The 22,117-nt window shown below is 41.8% G+C and overlaps 1 protein-coding gene across 1 annotated transcript in view; it reads left to right on the forward strand.

The window, feature by feature from the left end:
* Positions 1–22,117, forward strand: part of DNAH11 (dynein axonemal heavy chain 11) — a 3,007,685-nt gene that overhangs the window by 1,123,852 nt on the left and 1,861,716 nt on the right. Inside the window, exons 28-30 of the mRNA XM_085631597.1 lie at positions 9,927–10,053; positions 15,364–15,513; positions 21,198–21,431. Coding sequence (XP_085487723.1) covers positions 9,927–10,053; positions 15,364–15,513; positions 21,198–21,431 — 511 coding nt within the window. The remainder of the gene's footprint in view (positions 1–9,926; positions 10,054–15,363; positions 15,514–21,197; positions 21,432–22,117) is intronic.

The following is a 22,117-nucleotide window of genomic DNA, read 5'->3' on the forward strand; positions in this document are numbered from 1 at the left end:
CATGCAACCTTCACTAATGGATCTCCAACTGCGCTGACACACTTGCACCCCTCAAGAAGACACCAGACAAAGCAACACTCCAAAAAATCCAACTGGTTCACCCTCACCCTCCACTAGTCCAGATTCACCTGCAGACAACTCGAGAAGAGATGTAGGAAGAACAAAACACTGGAAAATCAAGCAACCTTCAAAACCGCTTTCAACGCACACCACCTTCTACTCAAAACTACAAAGAAAACTACAAAGAAAATGGCCTTCCAAGGCAAAATCAATGCCAATGCACAGAAGAGCATAGAACTCTTCACCATTGTTGAGGAATTCACTAGGCCCAACAGTGAGACCACAGATGTCCCACCTTCCCAAGACCTCTGCAACCAACTCAGCACCTTCTTCCACCACAAGATCAGGCAAATCTATGACTGCCACAATACCCGCCACCAACGCACGCAAGCACGCCACACCCTAACAGATCGTGCTCAACTGAACTCAGCTTGCCACAGGCGACACACTCAAAACCATGAAGAGCATCCACTCAGGAGCCCCATCGGACCCTTGCCTATATCACATCTTCCATAGAGTAGCTGCCTCCATCCCCTCCGAGCTTCGCTGCACCATCAACTGCTTCATTGAAACCACCACTTCCCCGATGACTGAAAACATAACCATATCGACCCCCTGCTGAAGAAGCCATCCATCGACCTGACAGACGTTGAAAACTTTAGACCTATCTTCATCCTCCCCTTCCTAGCCAAGGTCACCGAAAAGGCCATCAATGCCCAAATCTCTTAGTTCATGGAGGAGAACCACATCCTGGACATCTCCCAATCGGGCTTCCGAAGCAACCACAGCACCAACACCACACTCCTCACCGCCATGACATCATCCGCTCCCTCCTAGACTGGGGCAAAACCGCAGGACTCATCCTACCGGACCGCTCAGCCACCTTCAACACACTCTCCCACTGCGCCCTAATCACTAGACTCCACAATGCTGGCATACGTGACAAGGCACTGGAATGGAGCCACTCCTTCCTTACCAGCCCAACACAGCGAGTCAGACTATCTCCGTTCCTCTCAGCACCTACAGAGATCAGTTGTGAAGTGCTCCAGGGCTCCTCCCTGGGCCCCACCCTCTTCAACGTCTTTACATGGGCCGGCTGATCCTATTCCTCACCAATGAACCCACAGCTGCCAGAATCAACTTTCACAGAGGAAGGAAGGCAACTGCCACCTAAATGAAAGACAGCTGCCTCAAGCTAAACTCGGACAAGACCAATTTGCCCATCCTGGGAACTGCCCCCTCAGCCTGTAACAGCTCCTGGTGACTCGCCACACTGTGTACCACTCCCACCCTTACGGACCATGCACGCAACCTCAGCATCATACTGGACTCCTCATTCACAGTGAACTGCCAAATCAACACTGTATCCTCATCCTCCTTCCACATGCTCTGCCTGCTTCAAAAGACATTCAGATGGATCCTCACAGAATCCACACACACATCACCAGAAGACTTGACTATGGCAACACACACTACGCCAGCGTAACACAGAAACAGCTCAGGAAACTACAGAACTTCCAAAACGCCGCATCCAGACTGGTCCTCGACATCCACCACCACAGCTACATAACACAAAACCTCCTACAACTCCACTGGCTCCCAATCAATAAGAGAATCACTTTCAAGCTCCTCACACATGCCTACAAAGCTCTCCACGATGAAGGACCAACGTATATGAACCGCAGGCTCACATCCCACGCACCCGCCGAACAACTTCACTCTGCCCAACTTGCTCTGGCCACCGTCCCACGGATTCACAAGACCAGAACTGGAGAAATATTCTTCTCCTACATTGCCGCCAAGACCTGAAACACTCTACCCCTCCACCTCAGGCAATCCCCGTTGCTGACTCAATTCAGGAAGGACCTCAAGACCTGGCTCTTTGACTGAACCACCACACCCAGATGGATCTACAGCCCCCCCTCAGCCCCTTGAGTCCCTCATGAGTCAGTATCCATGCTATACAAACTCTTGATTGATTGATTGATTGATTGATTGATTGATTGATTGATTGATTGATTGATTACAACTATTGGTGTCTAAGATTATTAAATATTCGGTTCTCACTCTAGTTTATGCAACATAAAGGAAAGTGTTGGACTGCGGAGGGGTTAGATTAACTATTCCTTCTACAGCCACCGCACTACTAGGCAAAGTGTAGGAATTCAGAGGGGTTAAAACTAGTACTCCCACTCCAGTCTGTGCAACAGTAGGGAAAACGTTGGACTTCATATGGGTTACATTTTTTATTCTCACTCCAAACAGCACAATAGTTTGGAAAGCACTGGATTTTGGAGAGGTGAAATTCACTATTCCCACCCGAAACACCACAACAGTAGGGAAAGTGCTGGACTTCAGAAGGGTTAATTTTAATACTGCAGTCTAAGTAATAGTAGGAAAAGTACTTCACTTCAAACACATTACATATATGAGCAACCTCATAAATGTTGATTTTTTTTTTAACTCTTAATATAAAAAATGAATTAACACAAAGTATATATGCATAATTCTTTTTTATCAATTAACATAGTTACAATTTGATAGATATCAATTAATAAATAATTATTAACTTTCCACCCTAGACCTCTACAAACCTAGCAACCCACAACTAAAATATAATGAACTATTCTATAATTTGCATTCTTAAAACTAAATTAAATAATTTCCAATAATAGTTGAATAATTGTTACTTAATTAACTTCCCACCCTATACCCCTACAAACCTAGCATCCCGCAACTAAACTATTGGTAAAATGAATAAGTATTCCATAAATTACATAATTAAAGATCAATTAAATATTATATTCATAACAAATTGATAATTGCTTAATTAACTTCACATCCTACACTCTACAACCTATTAGCCCACAAATAACATAAAACAAAAATAAATGAGCATTACATAGTTACATAATAAATATCAATCATATAATTAATACAATTCATAATTATTATCTAATTATTTTCCCACGCTATCCCCCTATATACCCAACAACTTGCTATGACACTATGAACAACTATTAGAATTGAATAAAACATTCTAACCTACCTACTTTTATATGCTATGTTTAAAAAAAATTATAACCTTTATATAAACAATAGTAACACAAAATTATGTAAAGTAAAATGCATGCAAATAATTTTTAAAGTGATATTTTTAACCACGATGTTACTGAAAATATTAGAAATATCGTTCGTATTTGAAATTACATTACTTACCGCAAAAACTTGTATTCAATGGTATTCTTGCATCGGGATATTTATGTATCACAATATTTTATTTCTGATGTTTCTGTCTCCCAATATTTATAACTCTATATTTTGACCAAACAATGCTTGTGTGTCTAATCAGATGTGTGGCCAGAGAAATGAGCAGTACCCTCCTTTGTGGCCCTTTCCTAAAACCATTTCTGGGGTAGCTTCCCTTCCATGTGGTTTGGTGCTGGCTTGACTAGTGTGGGTCTTGAGGACAAAGGATTACCCTTATTCCAGTCTCACCTCACACTAAACTATGAATGAGCGGGCTTCACCTCTGTCCATTTCAAGTTAATAAAGTTTGTGGACCCATCCCGACTGTCCTGCCTGAGGCGAAAGAGATCAAATGCCCCATACAAAGTCCATCTGGTCACTGGGCCTAAGCCATTGTTGTGCTCAGAGAGCAATTTTCAGAAATGGTATAGATTAAAGTTTATAATTTGTACTTTGACATTTTCTAGTATCCTAGTCCTGCTAGTGAAAATGGCTTTTGCTGGTTAGTCACTGAAGGAACATGCCATTTCTAATGTCACACATGTTCCCCCTTAAATATTATTCATCCTTCCTTGTGGATAGCAATGTGTGTTTAGGGGTGACTTATTCATATTTTAAATCAGGATTTCCTACATGTCAAGAGGTTAATTTTGACAGTTCTGTACAGCAAGGTTGAAGCTCCTGCTGACAAGCTACACAAGGCAGTCCAGAAACCATGTTTTCATTACTGCTGTAGTGGATGGCACAATAGGTGCGGAAGTCCACAGATGGCATTGAACTTTCTATGCCAGGTGTATTGTTCTGCACCATAAACCTTATAAGAAAGTGAATTGTGCCAATTAGGTGTAAACCAATTTTAGCATGTTTAAAAGGGAGCGCAGACCCTTTACTCCTGACAAACAGGAGTAAAGTGCACCAAGCTCCAAAACCAGTAAGAAAGGGGGTGCAGAAAAGACAGAAAATCTCAAGTGACCATACAGAAAAGGCTGGTTTTCTACAGCAGATATTTAAGATGAATAGTGATTGCAAATTAGATTGAAATCCAAACATAGCAGGTTAACCAAAGTAGCCATAATCAAATCTTGTTTTGGGGATTTCTTTTGTAGAAAGGAGCCCTAAGTCACTAGACTTTCTTCAGGAACATAGAATTGATTATTAATTTAGAGGCTAGCAGGATGAAAAGGTGGAAATGCCAGTGCGACCTTTGACGGTTCTGTGACAACAAGGTCCTCCATCTCCAGACTCCTAGGTGGGCCATTAATTCTCTGTAATTAAATAATGACCTGGGAATTTCAGAGTGGCTGGTATGTGTTGCATGAATGTATGCAGGAATGAAGCTAGTGGAAAGATCAGAGTTTTTTACTCTGAATAGTAGATTGTAGGGATCTTTATGGAATATTTAAGTTTATGACTAAAGGGCAGCAAAGCGACTGGCTAAAACCTGGAGATGTCATGATGCTGAAAAACGCATCACCTATAACGACATTTTGGTTTTGTTTTAACATTTACCAAAGGCCCCTAACAATTAATTTTCCCACTTCTAGAGATTCCTTTAATAAATTGTATCCATTCGGATTCCTACACCAGAAACTATATCTAATTATTCTCTCTACAATAAAAAGTCGAGCCCACCCGAATGAATGTACAGTCAGAATGTCGGATCGATGATAAAGCATGTTACAAAGAATACTTTGTCCGTGGGAGTCCTTTTAAAATACTTTTTGTCTTTTTCTCATGGGATATAGATGCTCCAATATCATTATGATAGTGTGCCTTCTCTTTTGGTCTTGTAGCAGTTACTAAGGAAATGGAGTACGCCCACAACAGTTTTTTTCTGCTACTTTCAAGCCTATGTGGATGAAGGTATGAAGGGCAAAAAAATGTAGGAGATTTTTTAAATTGGCAGTCTCTTTAAAGTTTGCAATTTGAGATTGAGTTTCTCAATTTACTTTAAGATAATGAATCCATGTGCCATCATCGTTGCTTTGTTATACCACATTGTCTGAAAGCTTTGGCACTATTCTATCAGCCTAAAATGAGAAACGTACCTCTGGTATACTACTGTATCCAAATTGGGTTTCTTTTGTTTTTTGCAAAATGTAAACTGTTCATTCTGTAATGTACCTTTAAAAATGTTTGTGGTATGTTCCTGACTACTGCTAGCAAGTGGTATTCGGAGTTAAAAAGAGCTTCACATTCAACAATTGAGAAGTGTATTCACTAATTTAATTTACATGACTCCACTCCTGCCATGGTTTGAAATTCATCTTCTTTTTGAGCACCTAACATGAAAATAATAATCTGTATGTGGAAAGGTGGGTTTAACTCCTAGAGGTTTGAGGTTTCTGTAGCTAAAAAAATGCTCTGTGATTTGATTGCCCTGTATGCGTACATAGGTCTAATAAAATGTTCAAATTCTCTTTGTATTCAGAGAATGAGAGAGAACATGGGTTCAATTAAGCCCAAAACATGGAAGTTTGGTGAATTCAGCAGTTAAGTGCTTGCAAACAAAACTATCAAATCATTTTAACCAATGTATTTATTTATTTATAGTTTTGTAAGGTGCACAGCTACCCCTGAGGGTTTTCTAGTGCTTAGCATGATGAAGCAGAAGAACTATCTTATTAGAACAGCCATGTCTTAAAACATTTGCAAAAAGAAAGGTACTGTCCATGAGGAATTTGGGGAGGGAATTCAACAATTTTGGACCCAGCACTACAAAAGAACGTCCTCCCATCCAGGCCAGATGGAATCTCGGTACAGTGCAGAGAACCAAGTTGGCGGACTTCTGGGATCGAGATGGAATGTAAGAGGTCACTAGCTCTTGGATGTAGCATGGCCCTGTTCTAGCTTTTGCCCTTTAACATGTCGCAAAGAGCCATTAATTGGATCAGTTTAGAGAACAGCCAGTGCAGTTTACGAAGGTGGTATGAAAATTAGGCATGTTTTGTAAGTCAGTACAGCAGTCTAGCTGCTGAATTCTGGACCTTCTTCAGATGTCTCATGGATGCCTGGTCTGCTCCTAAATATAAGACATTACTGTCATCCAGTCTGGATATAACTAAGGCCTGGATCATGGTCTTCTGAATGGATTGGGGATCATCCAGATGATCTTCCTCACCCATTTAAACACAGTGAATCAAGCAGTGGTAATTTGTCATCCAGAACAAAACCAAGGTTCTTAACCTTGGAAGACGGAGTCGGAATAGGTCTCAAGGAGTGGGGCTAGTGTTGAGTGCCCCAAATCTGGGCATGTTTACCCAGGATCATGACCTCCGTCTTATCGCCATTCAGCCTTAGAGAGTTAGCACTCATCCAGGTGGCCACTCGGCTCAAGCCCAAATTAAGGTCAGAAGGTCCATGATACTGGGTAGATGACAAAGAGAATATAATTTGTATGCCATCTGCGTATGAAAAAATATTCAGACCGCAACTCTCCACTATGTTTGCAAAGGCCTGACAGAGATATTAAATAGCAGAGGGCTTAGCATGGAGTCTTGGGGACACCAGAAGTTAAAACTTGAATTTCAGATCTGGCACTGGCTGAACAGACTTGAAATGTATGGTCCTTAAGAAATGAAGTTAGCCATGCAAGGACCTTTCCTTCCAGGCCCAAATAAGATAGGCGTTCAATCAAGATGGTGTGAGACACAGTATCAAAAGCTGCGTTAAGATCTAATAAGATAAGCGCAGCTGTACCGCCCTCAACTAGGAGACATCTAAGATGTTAGGTGACTCCAAAGAGGGCAGATTTTGTACTGTGTCTTGCCTTGAACCCTGACTGTGAAGGATGAAACAATTCTTGGGCCTCTACGTAGGATGTGAGATGAGCATTAGCATGCTTCTCCAAAATTTTGGAAAGCATGGGTAGCCGAGAGATTGGTCTGCAGTTCGACCAGATCGAAGTGTCCATATTCGGGTTTTTTTTAGGAGTGGAAGAACCATACATGAGCATACAAGGCCCTCATGTAAAGAAGTGTTCAGGAGATCAACCATCACATGTAATAGTATTGGATCCAGTAGGCAAAGTTTGGACGATAATAGAGGATCCAATGGGGAGCCTATTTTGATAACTTGAAGACTAGTGAGAAAGGTAGAGCTGTCAAGAGTAAGCCAGAGTGAAATAGTGGGTGTTAAATCAAGACTATTCATACTGTTACAAAGTTCTTGTTGAGACTGGTTCATTGGCTGATTAGGAAGGTCTGAAACCCCAAGTAAGGAGTTGCTATTGACGTCTTTGGACAGTGGAAAATGGATGTCAGCCACTTTTTTAATAAATATGTATGTGCAAGGGACACGTGTGGTATGGACATCTGTCATCCTTTGAGGCCAAAAATACGAACTAATAAAGAAGTCAGAAAGAGACATATTAAATTCAAAATAAAATGCTTTCACTGTATACCACCTATCTCTACTCTAACCCCCTTTACTTATAAAAATCTTTCACGTTAGCATTTTATTAAATTTGCAGGTTATAGTTTCGGATTAAGCATGCGCATTAACATGTGAGTTCCAAGCGGCCATTTTGGAAGCGATTGCGCAGCTGCAAAGATTTCCCTCCAAAGCATAGGTACATCATTACTACGTAGATGTAGCTGACGCATGCGCAGTAAAAATTCCCGCATTAGCAGCCATTTTAATCACTCTCGCGTTACTTGTCAGTACGACACATAGGCAAGCTTCCCCTAAGCTTAGGTTTACGAATTTTATGATGCATGTTTAGTGTTTACAAACACAATTATTATGGTATTACGAGCTATCTGAGAAGATTGCTTCCGAGCAAGTCTCTTTTATACGAGTCCTTGCTCCATCACTGGGCAAGCTCCTCGCATTGACATTTGGAACGCGAGGGAGCGGGAGCAGGAGACACATTTCAAGGATCTGCAAGGTACCTTACCACTTTAAAAAGAGTCTTGGGACAGTTATGTTCCTATGCAATTTTATCAGAATAGAATTGAGGTGCGCGCTGTTCTACATAGTGTATGATATTTTTTAATTGCCGATTTTTACTTCTTTTTGGCATCTTCACCATAAGACTTTCACCGAAGTCTCACAAGTCTCTTGCAGTGGGGTTTTTCCACTCACATTGATTCACTAAACCATGGAGCTGGTGGAATAGCCCTGGCTGGGTGGAATGAGGAGAGTGGCTTGAGGGCATCCAGTGATTTACCGACACAACTGTCAATACGTTTTGGATCATGAGCAGTCTTCTCCATTAAAACAGGTTTTGTGTGTAGAAGTTGGGATTTTATCATCGAAACATCAAGTTTAGACCAGACCCTGGTCTTTAATAGCTGTTTTATTCAGCACACTCACAGGGTTAGCCGGAGTTTGAATAGAGAACAGGATGGCTAATTGGTCGGACCAGATCAGAGGTATTGGGGGATCTGTGGTCAGATTGTCTATATTTGAGAATATTGGGTCTAGAAAATGACCAGCCTTATGGGTAGGAGCTGAATTGCGTAAGGGTAAATTCAAAGTTCTTAAGTCCTCAATAAAGGTAGTACCAAAGCTGCATTCTGGGTCATTGAAATGAATATGCAAATTCCCAAGCAGTGTAAAATTTGTGGATTTCAGGATGAGTGGGGCGAATAAGTCTGTAGTGTCTAGGCACCAGTTTCACGCATACTTTGGAGGGCGGTAAACCAATGCGCCAGACAATATAAAATTAATGGAGAGAGCAATTGAAAAAAGCAGCAGCTTCACAGGCGGGATGAGAAAGATAATTTATATTACATTTATAAATCTTTTTTGATACAATAGTAAGCCCGCCACCTGTCCTGTCTAGTCTATCCTTCCTAACAATAGAATAGCTAGGGGGAATAGCAGCGATCACATCAGGAAGTGAGATTTGCTGTAGCCGAGTCTTTGTTAGAGACAAGACGTCGGGATTATGTTCACACAAGAAGGTAAACAGATGTTGCTGATGTTTAGAGAACGAGCGTCAGTTCATACTTTAAAACGGAGTTCATTCCTACAACTGGCGTGAAGATATGCCTCATCAGCATCATAATACCCAATGCCGTTTATTAATCTGGCGTTTCTCTCGAATGTTTGGAAGGCAAAGTTACAGCCATTGCAGATGTAGAAATTCGCCCTATCATCAGGCGGTAAACATCTAACGGAGGTTGGGGGTCGAAGTCGTTATAATTGGTCTGATGTGTATCAAATCACCTGGAAAGGGGCAGCATTTCTGGAGTTCATTAAAATTAGCAGGATACATTGCCGATTAGTTGCTTTAAAAAGTGCAAAATACAAAGGTGGAGCCTAAAATATCCTTGGGTGAATAATCAGCAGCAATTTCATCAATCATACATACATCAGCAAACTTGTATAGGTGCTGTGTAGCGTTTTCAGAAAAATGTGTTTTGCCAGGATTGGAAGATCTGTTTTGATAAAAAAATGTATATATCCAATTATTTGTAATTCATTGTGATTGCAGGCTAGCGATTTTCTTGAATTTTATATATGTTTTTATATTAGTAACTAATCCACTATGTTGCAATATGAAGCAATATAATGTGCTGCCACCTTCGTTGATTGATCACTGCCTGCGAATCTTTAATATGTTTTTGACAGAACGGTTATTGGTTAAACAAATGTTTTCTGTTTTTAAGACTTGCCATCTGTGAAAAAGCTCTGGCTGAATATTTAGCAACTAAGCGTTTGGCTTTTCCTCGGTTCTATTTCGTTTCTGCAGCCGACTTGCTGGACATTCTTTCCAAAGGAACACACCCCAAAAAGGTAAGATATCTAAATCAGCACTATCGCCCTTAGAAACAATTCTAAGATGGAAACTATGGGGAACTATATTAACTTAAAAATGTGCACATTCAAATAATGGTTTTGTCCGTCTTTTCACTATTTATTCATGCAATATCGTTCGCAATTTAGCTTTACCAAAAAAAGAAAATCAAATCAAATCTTATGAACTTTGCGGTTATCTAGAATTTCTTGTGATGCTGTTAACTAAATCATCTAACTATCATTTGCCAAGCCTGCCCCTGCATTATTATACTGTCAGTAAATGAAAGAAAAGCTGTCCAGTAAATGGGAATTATTTCTGTAAGTAAAATGAATGCCATGATCGAACATTCTCCATCTTTTCTACATTCTCTGATGAATTGAAAGTTCCAGGTAAAATATTAAAACTTCAGTTTAAAATGTCTCAAATATAACATCTCTAACTATGATCTGAAAAGTTAAATTATTAAAAATACATTCACCCATCAACAAAAATGAAAAGAAAATAGCAATGAGTTATGTAAGAGGTAAGCGGTAATCAGGGGGATTCAATCAGGGGAATTGTAAGCGCGCTACTCACCCGTGGCGGTCTCAAGGCGCTGGGGGGGGGGATCCGCTGGTTTGTTTAGCTGAAGATCCAGGTCCTGAGGGTCTTTCTGAAGGTGTTCAGGGAGGGGGTACGTCTGATGTCTGCCGGTAGCTCGTTCCATGTCTTGGCTGCGATGTGAGAGAAGGATCTTCCGCCTGCTCTGGCTCTGTTGATGCGCAGGGTTTTGGACAGTGCGAGGTTGGAGGATCAGAGGTTTATTTTGAGTACGTGGAAGTTGATTCTGTCATTGAGGTATTCGGGTCCTTTGTTGTATAGGCATTTGGAAGTGATAGCACTGCAGGCCCTATGGTAGGAAACTGGACCAAAGGAAAAAGGTGGCATGCCAATTGTAGTGTTTGAGGTGCCACCCTGTCTTTTTTCTCTTAGCACTCCAAGAGTCTGAAAGTGTAGAGCATTGGTCTTTCGCATACTTAAAGACCCTTGGAAAAAACGTGGTTAAAATAGTTTCGTGAGCTGTCGGCCCCTCAGACATGCATACAGTCTGTATTTAGATCGCTGATTAACAATACAGAGTGGAGACCCAAAAATGTCTCCCAGCTCCACAGCAGTGTTAGCACTCCAGACCTAATGGCAAGCCATGTCTCTAACTTCCAGTGTAATTGAGAGGGTCCCAGTCAGGTCTTTAGCCGTCATTTATACACTCCGAAAATAAAAATGTGACTTACGAATTGTCTTTACGGCTGCGTCTGTATGTGCGTTTGTGTGTATGTATTTACATCCTCCAATGTGCATTGTATTATGTTATGTGCATAGCACTTTGCCCCATTTTTGCAATGCCTTAGACTTTTAGAATTTGGGCCTTTTTTCCGTTCTGGTGTAGTAGTAGAAGGGTGTAAGTGACTGTGAAAATTATGTTGTAGAGTAATGGATGTTAGTGGATATTTGATGGCTAGATTATGCTACGTTTCTTTTTAGGTAACAAAGAGAGAACCCAACCGTCACTTTTCTATTGCTGAAATGAATTTAACAGACTAGGATCATTCGCTTATTCGAATGTTCTGGAGCATTTAATAGCTTCTCTTTTGAAACTTTTTTTGGATTGATTCATTTCATTTGTGAAGCATGTCTATCCATCAGACACACCACCTTCACACTCATTTTCATGTACTAAACAAACACTTTTGCCAAGACAATATATATACACAACGTAAATGAAAATACATTCAATATATACATAGCACATAAATGGAAATGCATTCAGGTTAAATCCAGTCACTATTGAATACAACAACCTAGTATTTAATTATACCATACTACTTTTCTGTTTCTATTGGAAAGGTTGTTGGATACTGGGTACATATTGCTAGACTACAAGGGCAATTAATTTTGACTTGCTCCCTGCTGTGAATACATTTTTAGTGATTATGTTGACTAAGCAGCAATGGACGCCGACGCGATTTGAGCCCCATCTTGGTTTTGGGTTCTCCTCAGGGCCTTGGGACTGGATGTAGTCTGCAATCCTCTTGATATGTTCTGCTCTTATGGGTTTATGAATCCTTATTTTTTCTGAAATATTCAGCCTGTGGATAAGGCGTTTTTCATCAGATTTCGGAAAGTCTGGCATTTGTGTTTGCACATCAAAAGGACCTTATCAAATGTTTTGTTTTGCTGTAGTTTAGAATTGTCCATGGATCAGCCTTGAGTACCAGTTATGTGTTTTATGAGATTTTGCCCATTATGTGGCTTTGATGCAGTACTAAGTACTTTAGTGTGTTTGCATATGGGTGAGTATTAAGAATGAAATACTTGACATATTGTGGGCATTCAAGGTATGATGGCACCCTCTTTTAGTAAAATGTCTGCAATGGCTTAGCGGGGTGAATCCTGGTCTCCGTGGCATAATTATATCCACTCCTGGTTTACTGCAGACCCTGGCATATTGGTAGTGGTTATATTTTGATATTATTGGCACCTGTGGCACAACAAGGGCTACTCCCTTGTAAAATGCTGGCCGAGGCAGAATTATCTATTTATTTGGCCTAGTGTGAACATTCAGGATATGATGATGCCTACCCTTAGTATATGCTGTGCCTAGAAATAAAGTGGCAGTTCTTTCAATATTGTTGGCACTCTTGGCACAAGATGATGATACTGGTGCATGCAAGGCATAGTCTTTATGTGTGCCAGTAATGCATGCGAGTTCTTGAAGACATTGACAAATTAGTGTTTCAGCATCAACAATATAGTTACTAAACTCAAACAGCTGATGTTTCAGATCACAAATCTGATTGTTTTTATGAAAATCAATCAATCAATAGCATTTGTAAAGCGCACTACTTACCCGTGAGGGTCTCAAGGCGCTGGGGGGTAGGGAATGCTGCTACTGTTCGAAAAGCCAGGTCTTCTGAAGGTCAGCAGGTCTTGGGTCCGCCGTAGGTGGATGGGGAGGGTGTTCCAGGTCTTGGCGGTGAGGTGGGTGAACGATCTGCCACCGAAGGTCACTCTTCAGATGCGGGGGACTGTGGCTAGGGCGAGGTTGGCGGAGCGGAGCTGGCGGGTGGGGGTGTAGAAGCTGAGTCGTCTGTTGAGGTAAGCTGGTCTGGTGTGGTGGAGTGCCTTGTGTGCGTGGGTGAGGAGCTTGAAGGTGATCCTCTTGTTGACGGGGAGTCAGTGCAGGTCTCTCAGGTGGGGTGTGATGTGGCTGTGGCGAGGGATGTCGAGGATCAGGCATGCAGAGGCGTTCTGGATGCATTGAAGCCGTTTCAGGAGTTTGGCTGAGGCGCCTGCGTAGAGGGTGTTTCCGTAGTCCAACCTGTTGCTGACGAGGGCCTGGGTGACCGTTATTCTCGTTTCGGTGGGGATCCACTTGTAGATCTTGCGGAGTGTGTTGAAGCAGGCGCAAGAGACGGTGTTGACCTGCTTAGTCATGGAGAGGGTGGAGTCGAGGATAACCCCTAGGTTGCGTGTGTGGTCGGTGGGTCTTGGAGCTGTTCCCAGTGCGGTCGGCCACCTGGAGTCGTCCCAGGCCAGGGGGTGGATCCGACGATGAGAACCTCCGTTTTGTCCAAGTTCAGCTTCAATCGGCTGCTCCTCATCCATTCGGCGACGGCCTTCATTCCTTCGTGGAGGTTGGTTTTGGCGGTGTGGGGGTCCTTGGTGAGGGAGAGGATCAGCTGGGCATAAGAGATGATGTTGAGGTCATGCAGTCGGGTGACGTGTGCGAGCGGTGCCATGTAGATGTTAAACAGTGTTGGGCTAAGGGATGAGCCCTGGGGTACGCTGCAGATGATCTCGGTGGCTTCGGAGCGGAAGGGGTGAGGCGGACGCTCTGTGTTCTGCCAGAGAGGAAAAAGGTGGTCCAGTCCAGGGCTTTCTCTTGGATCCCGGCGTCGTGGAGGCATGTGCATAGTGTGCGGTGGCACACCATGTCGAAGGCGGCAGACAGGTCCACGAGGATGAAGGCCACAGTTTCTCCGTTGTCTAGCAGGGTCCTGATATCATCGGTGGCGGCGATGAGGGCAGTTTCGGTTCTGTGGTTGCTGTGGAACCCGGACTGGGATGGGTCCATGATGCTGTTCTCTTCGAGGTAGCGGGTCAGTTGTTTGTTGACGGTCTTCTCGATGACCTTTGCCGGGAACGGGAGCAGATAGATGGGCCAGAAGTTCTTGAGATCCTTGGGGTCCGCCTTGGGTTTCTTGAGTAAGGCGTTGATCTTGGCGTGCTTCCAGCTCTCCGGGAAGGTTGCTATCTCGAAGGAAATGTTGATGGCTTTCCGGAGATGGGGTGCGATGGTGGTACAGGCTTTGTTGAAGATGTGGTGTGGGCATGGGTCTGACGGGGATCCGGAGTGGACGGTGTTCATGATCTTGATGGTGTCGTCTTCGTTTATGTTGGTCCAGGAGAGCAGGTGGTCGGTGCGGATGGTGGTCGTGGGGGTAGAGGTCTCAGTGGTTGTCGGGCGGTCGTGGCATTGAAGCTCTCGTGGATGTCTGCGATCTTGTGATGGAAGAAGGTAGCCAGCGAGTCACACAGGTCTTGCGAAGGTGGGAGGTCGGTGTTGGAGCTGGGGTTGGAGACTTCCTTCACGATGTTGAAGAGCTCTTTGCTGTTGTGTGCGTTGTTGTCTAGGCGGTCTTTGAAGGCGGCCCATTTGGCGGATCTGATGAGGTGGCGGGTGGCATTCTTGTGGGCTGTGTAGCTGTCCGGTGTTAAAATTCCAATAAAAAATATTTGTTTAAAAAATGAAGTCAGTGATCATTTGCCATCCAGATTATTTACTTACAAAATAAGTTTTGAAAGACAACAAGAACCAGCAATTGTAATGTTTTTTTAACTATGCAACACAGAATATGAACCATGGAGAGGATACCATTTCCACGGTATTTTGAAAGCGAGTTTACAAGTACACAGTTGTCTTAATAAAAAAACAATTTAAGTCAAAGATGAATCGAGTACATACATATGGCAAAAGAACAAGTGCTCAAGTCAACTGTATTTTGTAAGCAAATTTCCACAGAGAAATGCTAGGTAAGAAGGTGTTACATTTGTATAATAATATGTGAAGTGACTGCGCTGTGCTTAGTCAGTGTCTCCAATATGTTGTAATAATGACAATTAACGTGGTTTTACCTTTGAACCTAGAACACTAATAAAAAATGGCATCTAATAGTTGATGTCACGCAGCCTCTAGGGATTGGTAAACATTTTTAAATGGCAACCCTTAAATGCTCCTCATATTCCTTGATGTATTTTTCTTCCAGGTGATGCACCATCTTGTGAAACTCTTTGACAATATTGCCGATCTTAAATTTCAAGTGAATGAACAGGAGTTCAAAAACGTAGCTCTTGGGATGTATAGTAAAGAACTGGAGTATGTCCCATTCTACCAAAACCTCAGATGCCATGGGCAGGTACAATATAATTTGTTTCAATTTATGTATAAATGAAATTCCTCTGTTCTGCTAAAGGACAGGCATGTTTTGTTACAGTGGAAACATAGTGTGAAGACTCACTTAACTGAAAAATGAGTAGACCAGAATACATTAGAACTTTAATTACTATATTTTCTTTGTGTATGTGCTTAACCATTTAATGAGATGTTAAACATTAGTATTTGGCACAGCAGACCATTTTAACATTTTAACATTTTTTGTTTGTATATAGTTCTGAACATGGATGTGCAATCATTGCAGTCTTATGAAAAGTACGTGTGTTAAATTTGAGTAATTTTCTTTTGCAATAATACGTGAAATGTTAGCAAAATTATGCAAAATGCAAATTCGTAATTTAGGTCAATATTTTAGTGGGAAATAGATCCTCTAATCGTTTTTGATGCAAGAACTAATTTCTTGTTAAAAAAAAGTGCAAAAAAAAAACAAAAACACCAGCCGCTTGTGTTTTTGTCCTGTATTTTCTGTGAAACTGTTTACGTTTACAGTTATGGTACTTCAAATGGTGCAGAATTACACAAAGTGGCATGAATGATGTAATATGTGACATCATCAGCAGTGGATTGCGGGCGCGCGAGTTATAGTTAGTAGAACTAACTATAACAAAGGAATTTAAATGTTTTTTTACGAGTGAAATGTCCAGCTAACTATAACACCCCTGAAACCTATGTTTTTTTCAGTGAATTTCTAAGGTTTTTTAAATGCTAATTCCTAACCATAACATGTCTGAAACCTATGGTTTTTTCAGTTATATATAATTTCACTGTGATTTCTTCACTCAGAACTGTCCCTACATCCATTAAACCTATTTAATCATCTCCAATGTGAAAAGGACCTTCTACGTGGGCCAAAACATTATAGTTAATTCAACTCTCTACCTTAGTCACTTGAATTTTCCAAAATCATCAAGATGTTTTGGGCAAATCTGTTCCAAGAGATGATCTACTGTAATTGCTAGGTATTGCCATTATCCATTGTAAGACATTGGTGTATTATTTGAGGTGGGGGGTGAGAATCCACCTCAAATAATTATCACAATCTTTGTCAGGGTGAACAACCAAGGTCACTAAATTCCCCTGTGTTTAACCCTCTGGTATCTTGGCACAAAGTTGTCAGGCTTAACTTTGAGGCAATCTGTAAAGTATTTATGCAGCACTCAAACAGTAATAAAGTGACACCACAACTCACAAAAAATACCAACCCATTTGAGAAAATTGCAAAGGCAATTACGTAACATGCTTATTTCATTTTTTTTTAAAGTTTAGTATTTTACGTTTATTAAAAAACCTGTCTCTGCTCATTCTCAGTTGCTCAAGAGGAATATTCATATTTATAGGTAGAGTTAAATTTGTGCTCCATAACTAAGTCATGCAAAAGGGGGTGGTGATGGACAGAGCATCAGAACCAATCAAACACTCGCACCCAGTCAACAGATCTGGATTTGATCCATCACCGTTCTTTAGCCCACTCTGCCACCCCAGTTCAGACATGGCCATATGCAAATCAGTCTGACCCTGTGCCTCATGGGAACAGTCCAGCCCGAACTGCCAAGCCATGCCTTCCCTGGACCGGAAACAAACTTCCTAGGACCGGTTTCTGGCATTTCAGCCGTCTTCACCCAGGCTTGCTTGAATCCAGTGGCAAAGTGAGCAAGGGACTCACGTCTGAGCATACCCTGCCAACTTATGGCGAACAAAGCGGTACAAAAGGGGGTGATGATGGACGGAGCATCAGAACCAATCAAACACTCACACCCAGTCAACAGATCCGGGTTTGATCCATCACCGTTCTTTAGCCCACTCTGCCACCCCAGTTCAGACATGGTCATATGCAAATCAGTCTGACCCCGTGCCTCATGGGAACAGTCCAGCCCGAACTGCCAAGCCATGCCTTCCCTGGAGCGGAAACAAGCTTCCTAGGACCGGTTTCTGGCATTTCAGCCGTCTTCAGCCAGGCTTGCTTGAATCCAGTGGCAAAGTGAGCAAGGGACTCACGTCTGAGCATACCCTGCCAACTTATGGCGAACAAAGCGGTACAAAAGGGGGTAGTGATGGACGGAGCATCAGAACCAATCAAACACTCACACCCAGTCAACAGATCTGGGTTTGATCCATCACCGTTCTTTAGCCCACTCTGCCACCCCAGTTCAGACATGGCCATATGCAAAACAGTCTGACCCTGTGCCTCATGGGAACAGTCCAGCCCGAACTGCCAAGCCATGCCTTCCCTGGACCGGAAACAAACTTCCTAGGACCAGTTTCTGGCATTTCAGCCGTCTTCAGCCAGGCTTGCTTGAATCCAGTGGCAAAGTGAGCAAGGGACTCTCGTCTGAGCATACCCTGCCAACTTATGGCGAACAAAGCGGTACAAAAGGGGGTGGTGATGGACGGAGCATCAGAACCAATCAAACACTCACACCCAGTCAACAGATCTGGGTTTGATCCATCACCGTTCTTTAGCCCACTCTGCCACCCCAGTTCAGACATGGCCATATGCAAATCAGTCTGACCCTGTGCCTCATGGGAACAGTCCAGCCCGAACTGCCAAGCCATGCCTTCCCTAGACCGGAGACAAGCTTCCTAGGACCGGTTTCTGGCATTTCAGTCGTCTTCAGCCAGGCTTGCTTGAATCCAGTGGCAAAGTGAGCAAGGGACTCACGTCTGAGCCTACCCTGCCAACTTATGGCGAACAAAGCGGTACAAAAGGGGGTGGTGATGGACGGAGCATCAGAACCAATCAAACACTCACACCCAGTCAACAGATCTGGGTTTGATCCATCACCGTTCTTTAGCCCACTCTGCCACCCCAGTTCAGACATGGCCATATGCAAATCAGTCTGACTCTGTGCCTCATGGGAACAGTTCAGCCCGAACTGCCAAGCCATGCCTTCCCTGGACCGGAAACAAGCTTCCTAGGACCGGGTTCTGGCATTTCAGCCAGGCTTGCTTAAATCCAGTGGCAAAGTGAGCAAGGGACTCACGTCTGAGCATACCCTGCCAACTTATGGCAAACAAAGCGGTACACAAGGGGGTGGTGATGGACGGAGCATCAGAACCAATCAAACACTCACACCCAGTCAACAGATCTGGGTTTGATCCATCACCGTTCTTTAGCCCACTCTGCCACCCCAGTTCAGACATGGCCATATGCAAATCAGTCTGACCCTGTGCCTGATGGGAACAGTCCAGCCCGAACTGCCAAGCCATGCCTTCCCTGGACCGGAAACAAGCTTCCTTGGACTGGTTTCTGGCATTTCAGCCGTCTTCAGCTAGGCTTGCTTGAATCCAGTGGCAAAGTGAGCAAGGGACTCACGTCTGAGCATACTCTGCCAACTTATGGCGAACAAAGATCTGTTGACTGGGTGTGAGTGTTTGATTGGTTCTGATGCTCCGTCCATCACCACCCCCTTTTGTACTGCCATAACTAACTCAGTCATTCGATATAATAGTAACAGTGATTTATTTAGTTGGACATTGGGATATAGTACCAATTAGTCCATTTATCTTGTAAAAATTAGTATGACAATATATTAACTTTATGATATGCATAGAGACATTTGTATACATGGCACCCCATACCAGGATTTCAAAAGTCACACAGGAAACCAGCAAGGGCTCTGGTGCGAGCAGAAAATGTCACCCACAAATTGATTTCTACTCACACCAAGCACATGGAAGAAATGTGTGCAATGTGCCACCCAAGATGTGTTTCATATTTTGTGTATGTGAAATATACAAGTCTCATGATTTTTGAAACTTTTGCAGGCATAATAGAATTTTCACACAGGCCTACAGCTATATATTAAAAGTTAACAATGTCCAGGTTTAACAACTCACTGTGATTGTTTACATGCTAGTATCTTACTAGGACTGGTTACTAAAAAATCCACACTACACAGAATTCTTCAATAGAGCTCAGAACTCTTATATAGAGGCCAAATCATGAACATACAACGATCTCTTCACTTAGTTCCAAGCTCGCTGAACAGGTTGCCTGACCAATAGATCCTTTTAGTCTACTTATCGCAAAATGTTTATTCTATTATATAGAGCCTTTCATTTACTGTTAAATATTCATATGATGTCAGTTATTGCTTCCACTGGCAGTGGCATCCACAATAAAAAAAAGAAAGTTTTAAAAAAGCATTGTTAAAACTCTGCAACATGTTGAAGTGTAAAAAACAATTATTATATAGTACTGCATGAAATCAATAAAGCATACAAAGTTTTAACTTTTATGAAACCACAAAACTTTCATCTAGAAAAGCTTGGGTGATATTGGTGTATTATTTTTTATGCTTTCGGCATCCTAAACGTATATCAAAATCAAAAGATAAAACCTTCTCACCAGGACTTTTATAAAGTACCGCTATCCAGGAAAAAGTCTGTGTGGTGAATGGGTTTGAGTTGAAACTGTATGCTCTAGATCAAAGGGCCAGATTAAGCCATTTTGAATTTACAAACACCACTATTCACAAAACTAAAGGGTTTGTCACTACAAATGGCTCTTTGGTATTCTCTTACCAAATCGAAAAATGGATTTAGAAATGAATAGCAGATAGTAATTTGGATGGGGCATGTTTAGGGTATCCTTTTCAAATTGTGATTCAGTATCGGATGCATCATTGGTTTGCGACCAGAATTCTGGTCTCAAGCCATTGAAAAGTTACTGACTCCTCAATGGAGGTGGTAACTCATTCACAATATGAAAGGGTTCTCCTGGGACAGACAACCTAGACTGAATGTTTTAAAAAAATGCTTGTTGAGGAGTAGGTACTGGTCCACAGGACCACAGCCAGCTCCCAACCAAACGTTTGTTCATAAAGTAATATTTTCTTTTAAACTCAGCCCTTTTTCCTTTCAGGAAAATGGGCTGCAGTTTTTTTTTTTTTTTAAAAAGACAAAAAAAGTTTGACCCCAGACATGGTGGGCTGCTGACCCTTGCAGGCTATTATCATTGTGATGGCCACCAATTGGAGGGAGTCACAATTTGTGACCTACCTCATTAATATTAATGGAGTAGGTCGAATTGCTACCCACTCCAAATTGGAATTTTGCACATAGACCTATTAGTACTTAGGTCAGTTTGAAAAATCAGATTCCATTCATTAAAATGTTGATATGAAATTTGCAACTGCTTTTTGAGAATCAATTCTTCCTACATCTGGTTCATAGTTTAGCATAACTTCAGGCTGTGTGTTATCACCTAAAAGGTAGGAAATATATCAAGATATTCTACTTTGCCTACATTTCATCCTCTCCTGTTTTATTCCGCACACGTCTGCTGGATAAGCAGTGCCTCAACATTTTTTAACTTCTTAAATGTGCCCTAGCATTGCTCACTCACCTCAAAGTTTTATTTATTTCCTCAACTTTATGACCCAGGGGGAGGTGGAAAAGATATTTTATTAGACTCAGAGTATACCTGTGAAATTCACAGTATTTGAGAAAGAAGAAAATCTGTTATGAAACTTGATTCTGCCTCATCTCTGGAGAAAAAAGCTTTGATGGCATTCCATGCACTTATTTTCATAGGCAGAAATAGAAACTTGGCATTATGTATTCATTCAGACTATAGCGGAATAGATAGATGCAATGGGTTCTTAAACAGATGCTGGCCATTCATTTTTCTTCACCTTATCACAGGTGGAAAGTTGGTTGAAACAGTTGGAAGACACCATGTGTGACACAGTGCGGCATCATATCACAGAGTCTGTGGCTGCACATGAAGAGAAACCCCGGGAGCAGTGGATTTTTGATTTCCCAGCTCAAGTTGCACTGACTGGTTCACAGATCTGGTGGTCCGCCGATGTGGGGATTGCTTTTGAAAGGCTAGAGGAGGGATTTGAGACTGCTCTGAAAGATTACAACAAGAAACAGGTAAGTCTACCTGAAGAAGTTTAAATATTTGTTTTAAATTACTGAGTCCAGCTTTGTGAGAAGCCTTAGTTAAAAAACAAATCTCCTTATTAAACAGTATATCAACATTACCTTGTGGGTTTTTACCTCGCAGTGTCATTGAAAGTCTAAATTTTCCTGATTGATGATTAAAAAATAAGTAGTTTCTTATTTATCTTCCATTTACATTCAATGTGCAGCAGCTTAATTATAGAATGGGTTTTTGATATTTTGGACTTGTCAGAAATCTACTTCAGACAATTCCAATACTTTTATGTGCAGCATATTATTTACTTTTGTTCACTGAGCTAACTAATTTGTTTTAGTAAATGAAGCAACTTTTAACCAGACAGAATTAACGTGTATTGAAAATAACCAACTGCAAAATTATACCTGTAAAGAAAACGTGGCAAATTAATTTTTACCATCCAAGTTATTCGATTATTCATGCAATATAATTGATTTACTTAGCCATGCCAAATGGGTTTGGTCAACTATTACTGTGTAGCATTTCATATGTCATGGCCCTTCCCCAATCTTCTTGACTCCCAGGCCTCAACCCACATCCTCCTCCCTAATTTATTATTCACCAATAGTAGAACAAATATAGTTCTTGGGTGGAGGGTAGCAGGGAGTATTTAATGTTATGTTATGTTAATAATTTATTA

Source organism: Triturus cristatus, chromosome 10 (assembly GCF_964204655.1).
Source record: "Triturus cristatus chromosome 10, aTriCri1.1, whole genome shotgun sequence".
In the NCBI taxonomy this organism is placed as follows: domain Eukaryota; kingdom Metazoa; phylum Chordata; class Amphibia; order Caudata; family Salamandridae; genus Triturus; species Triturus cristatus.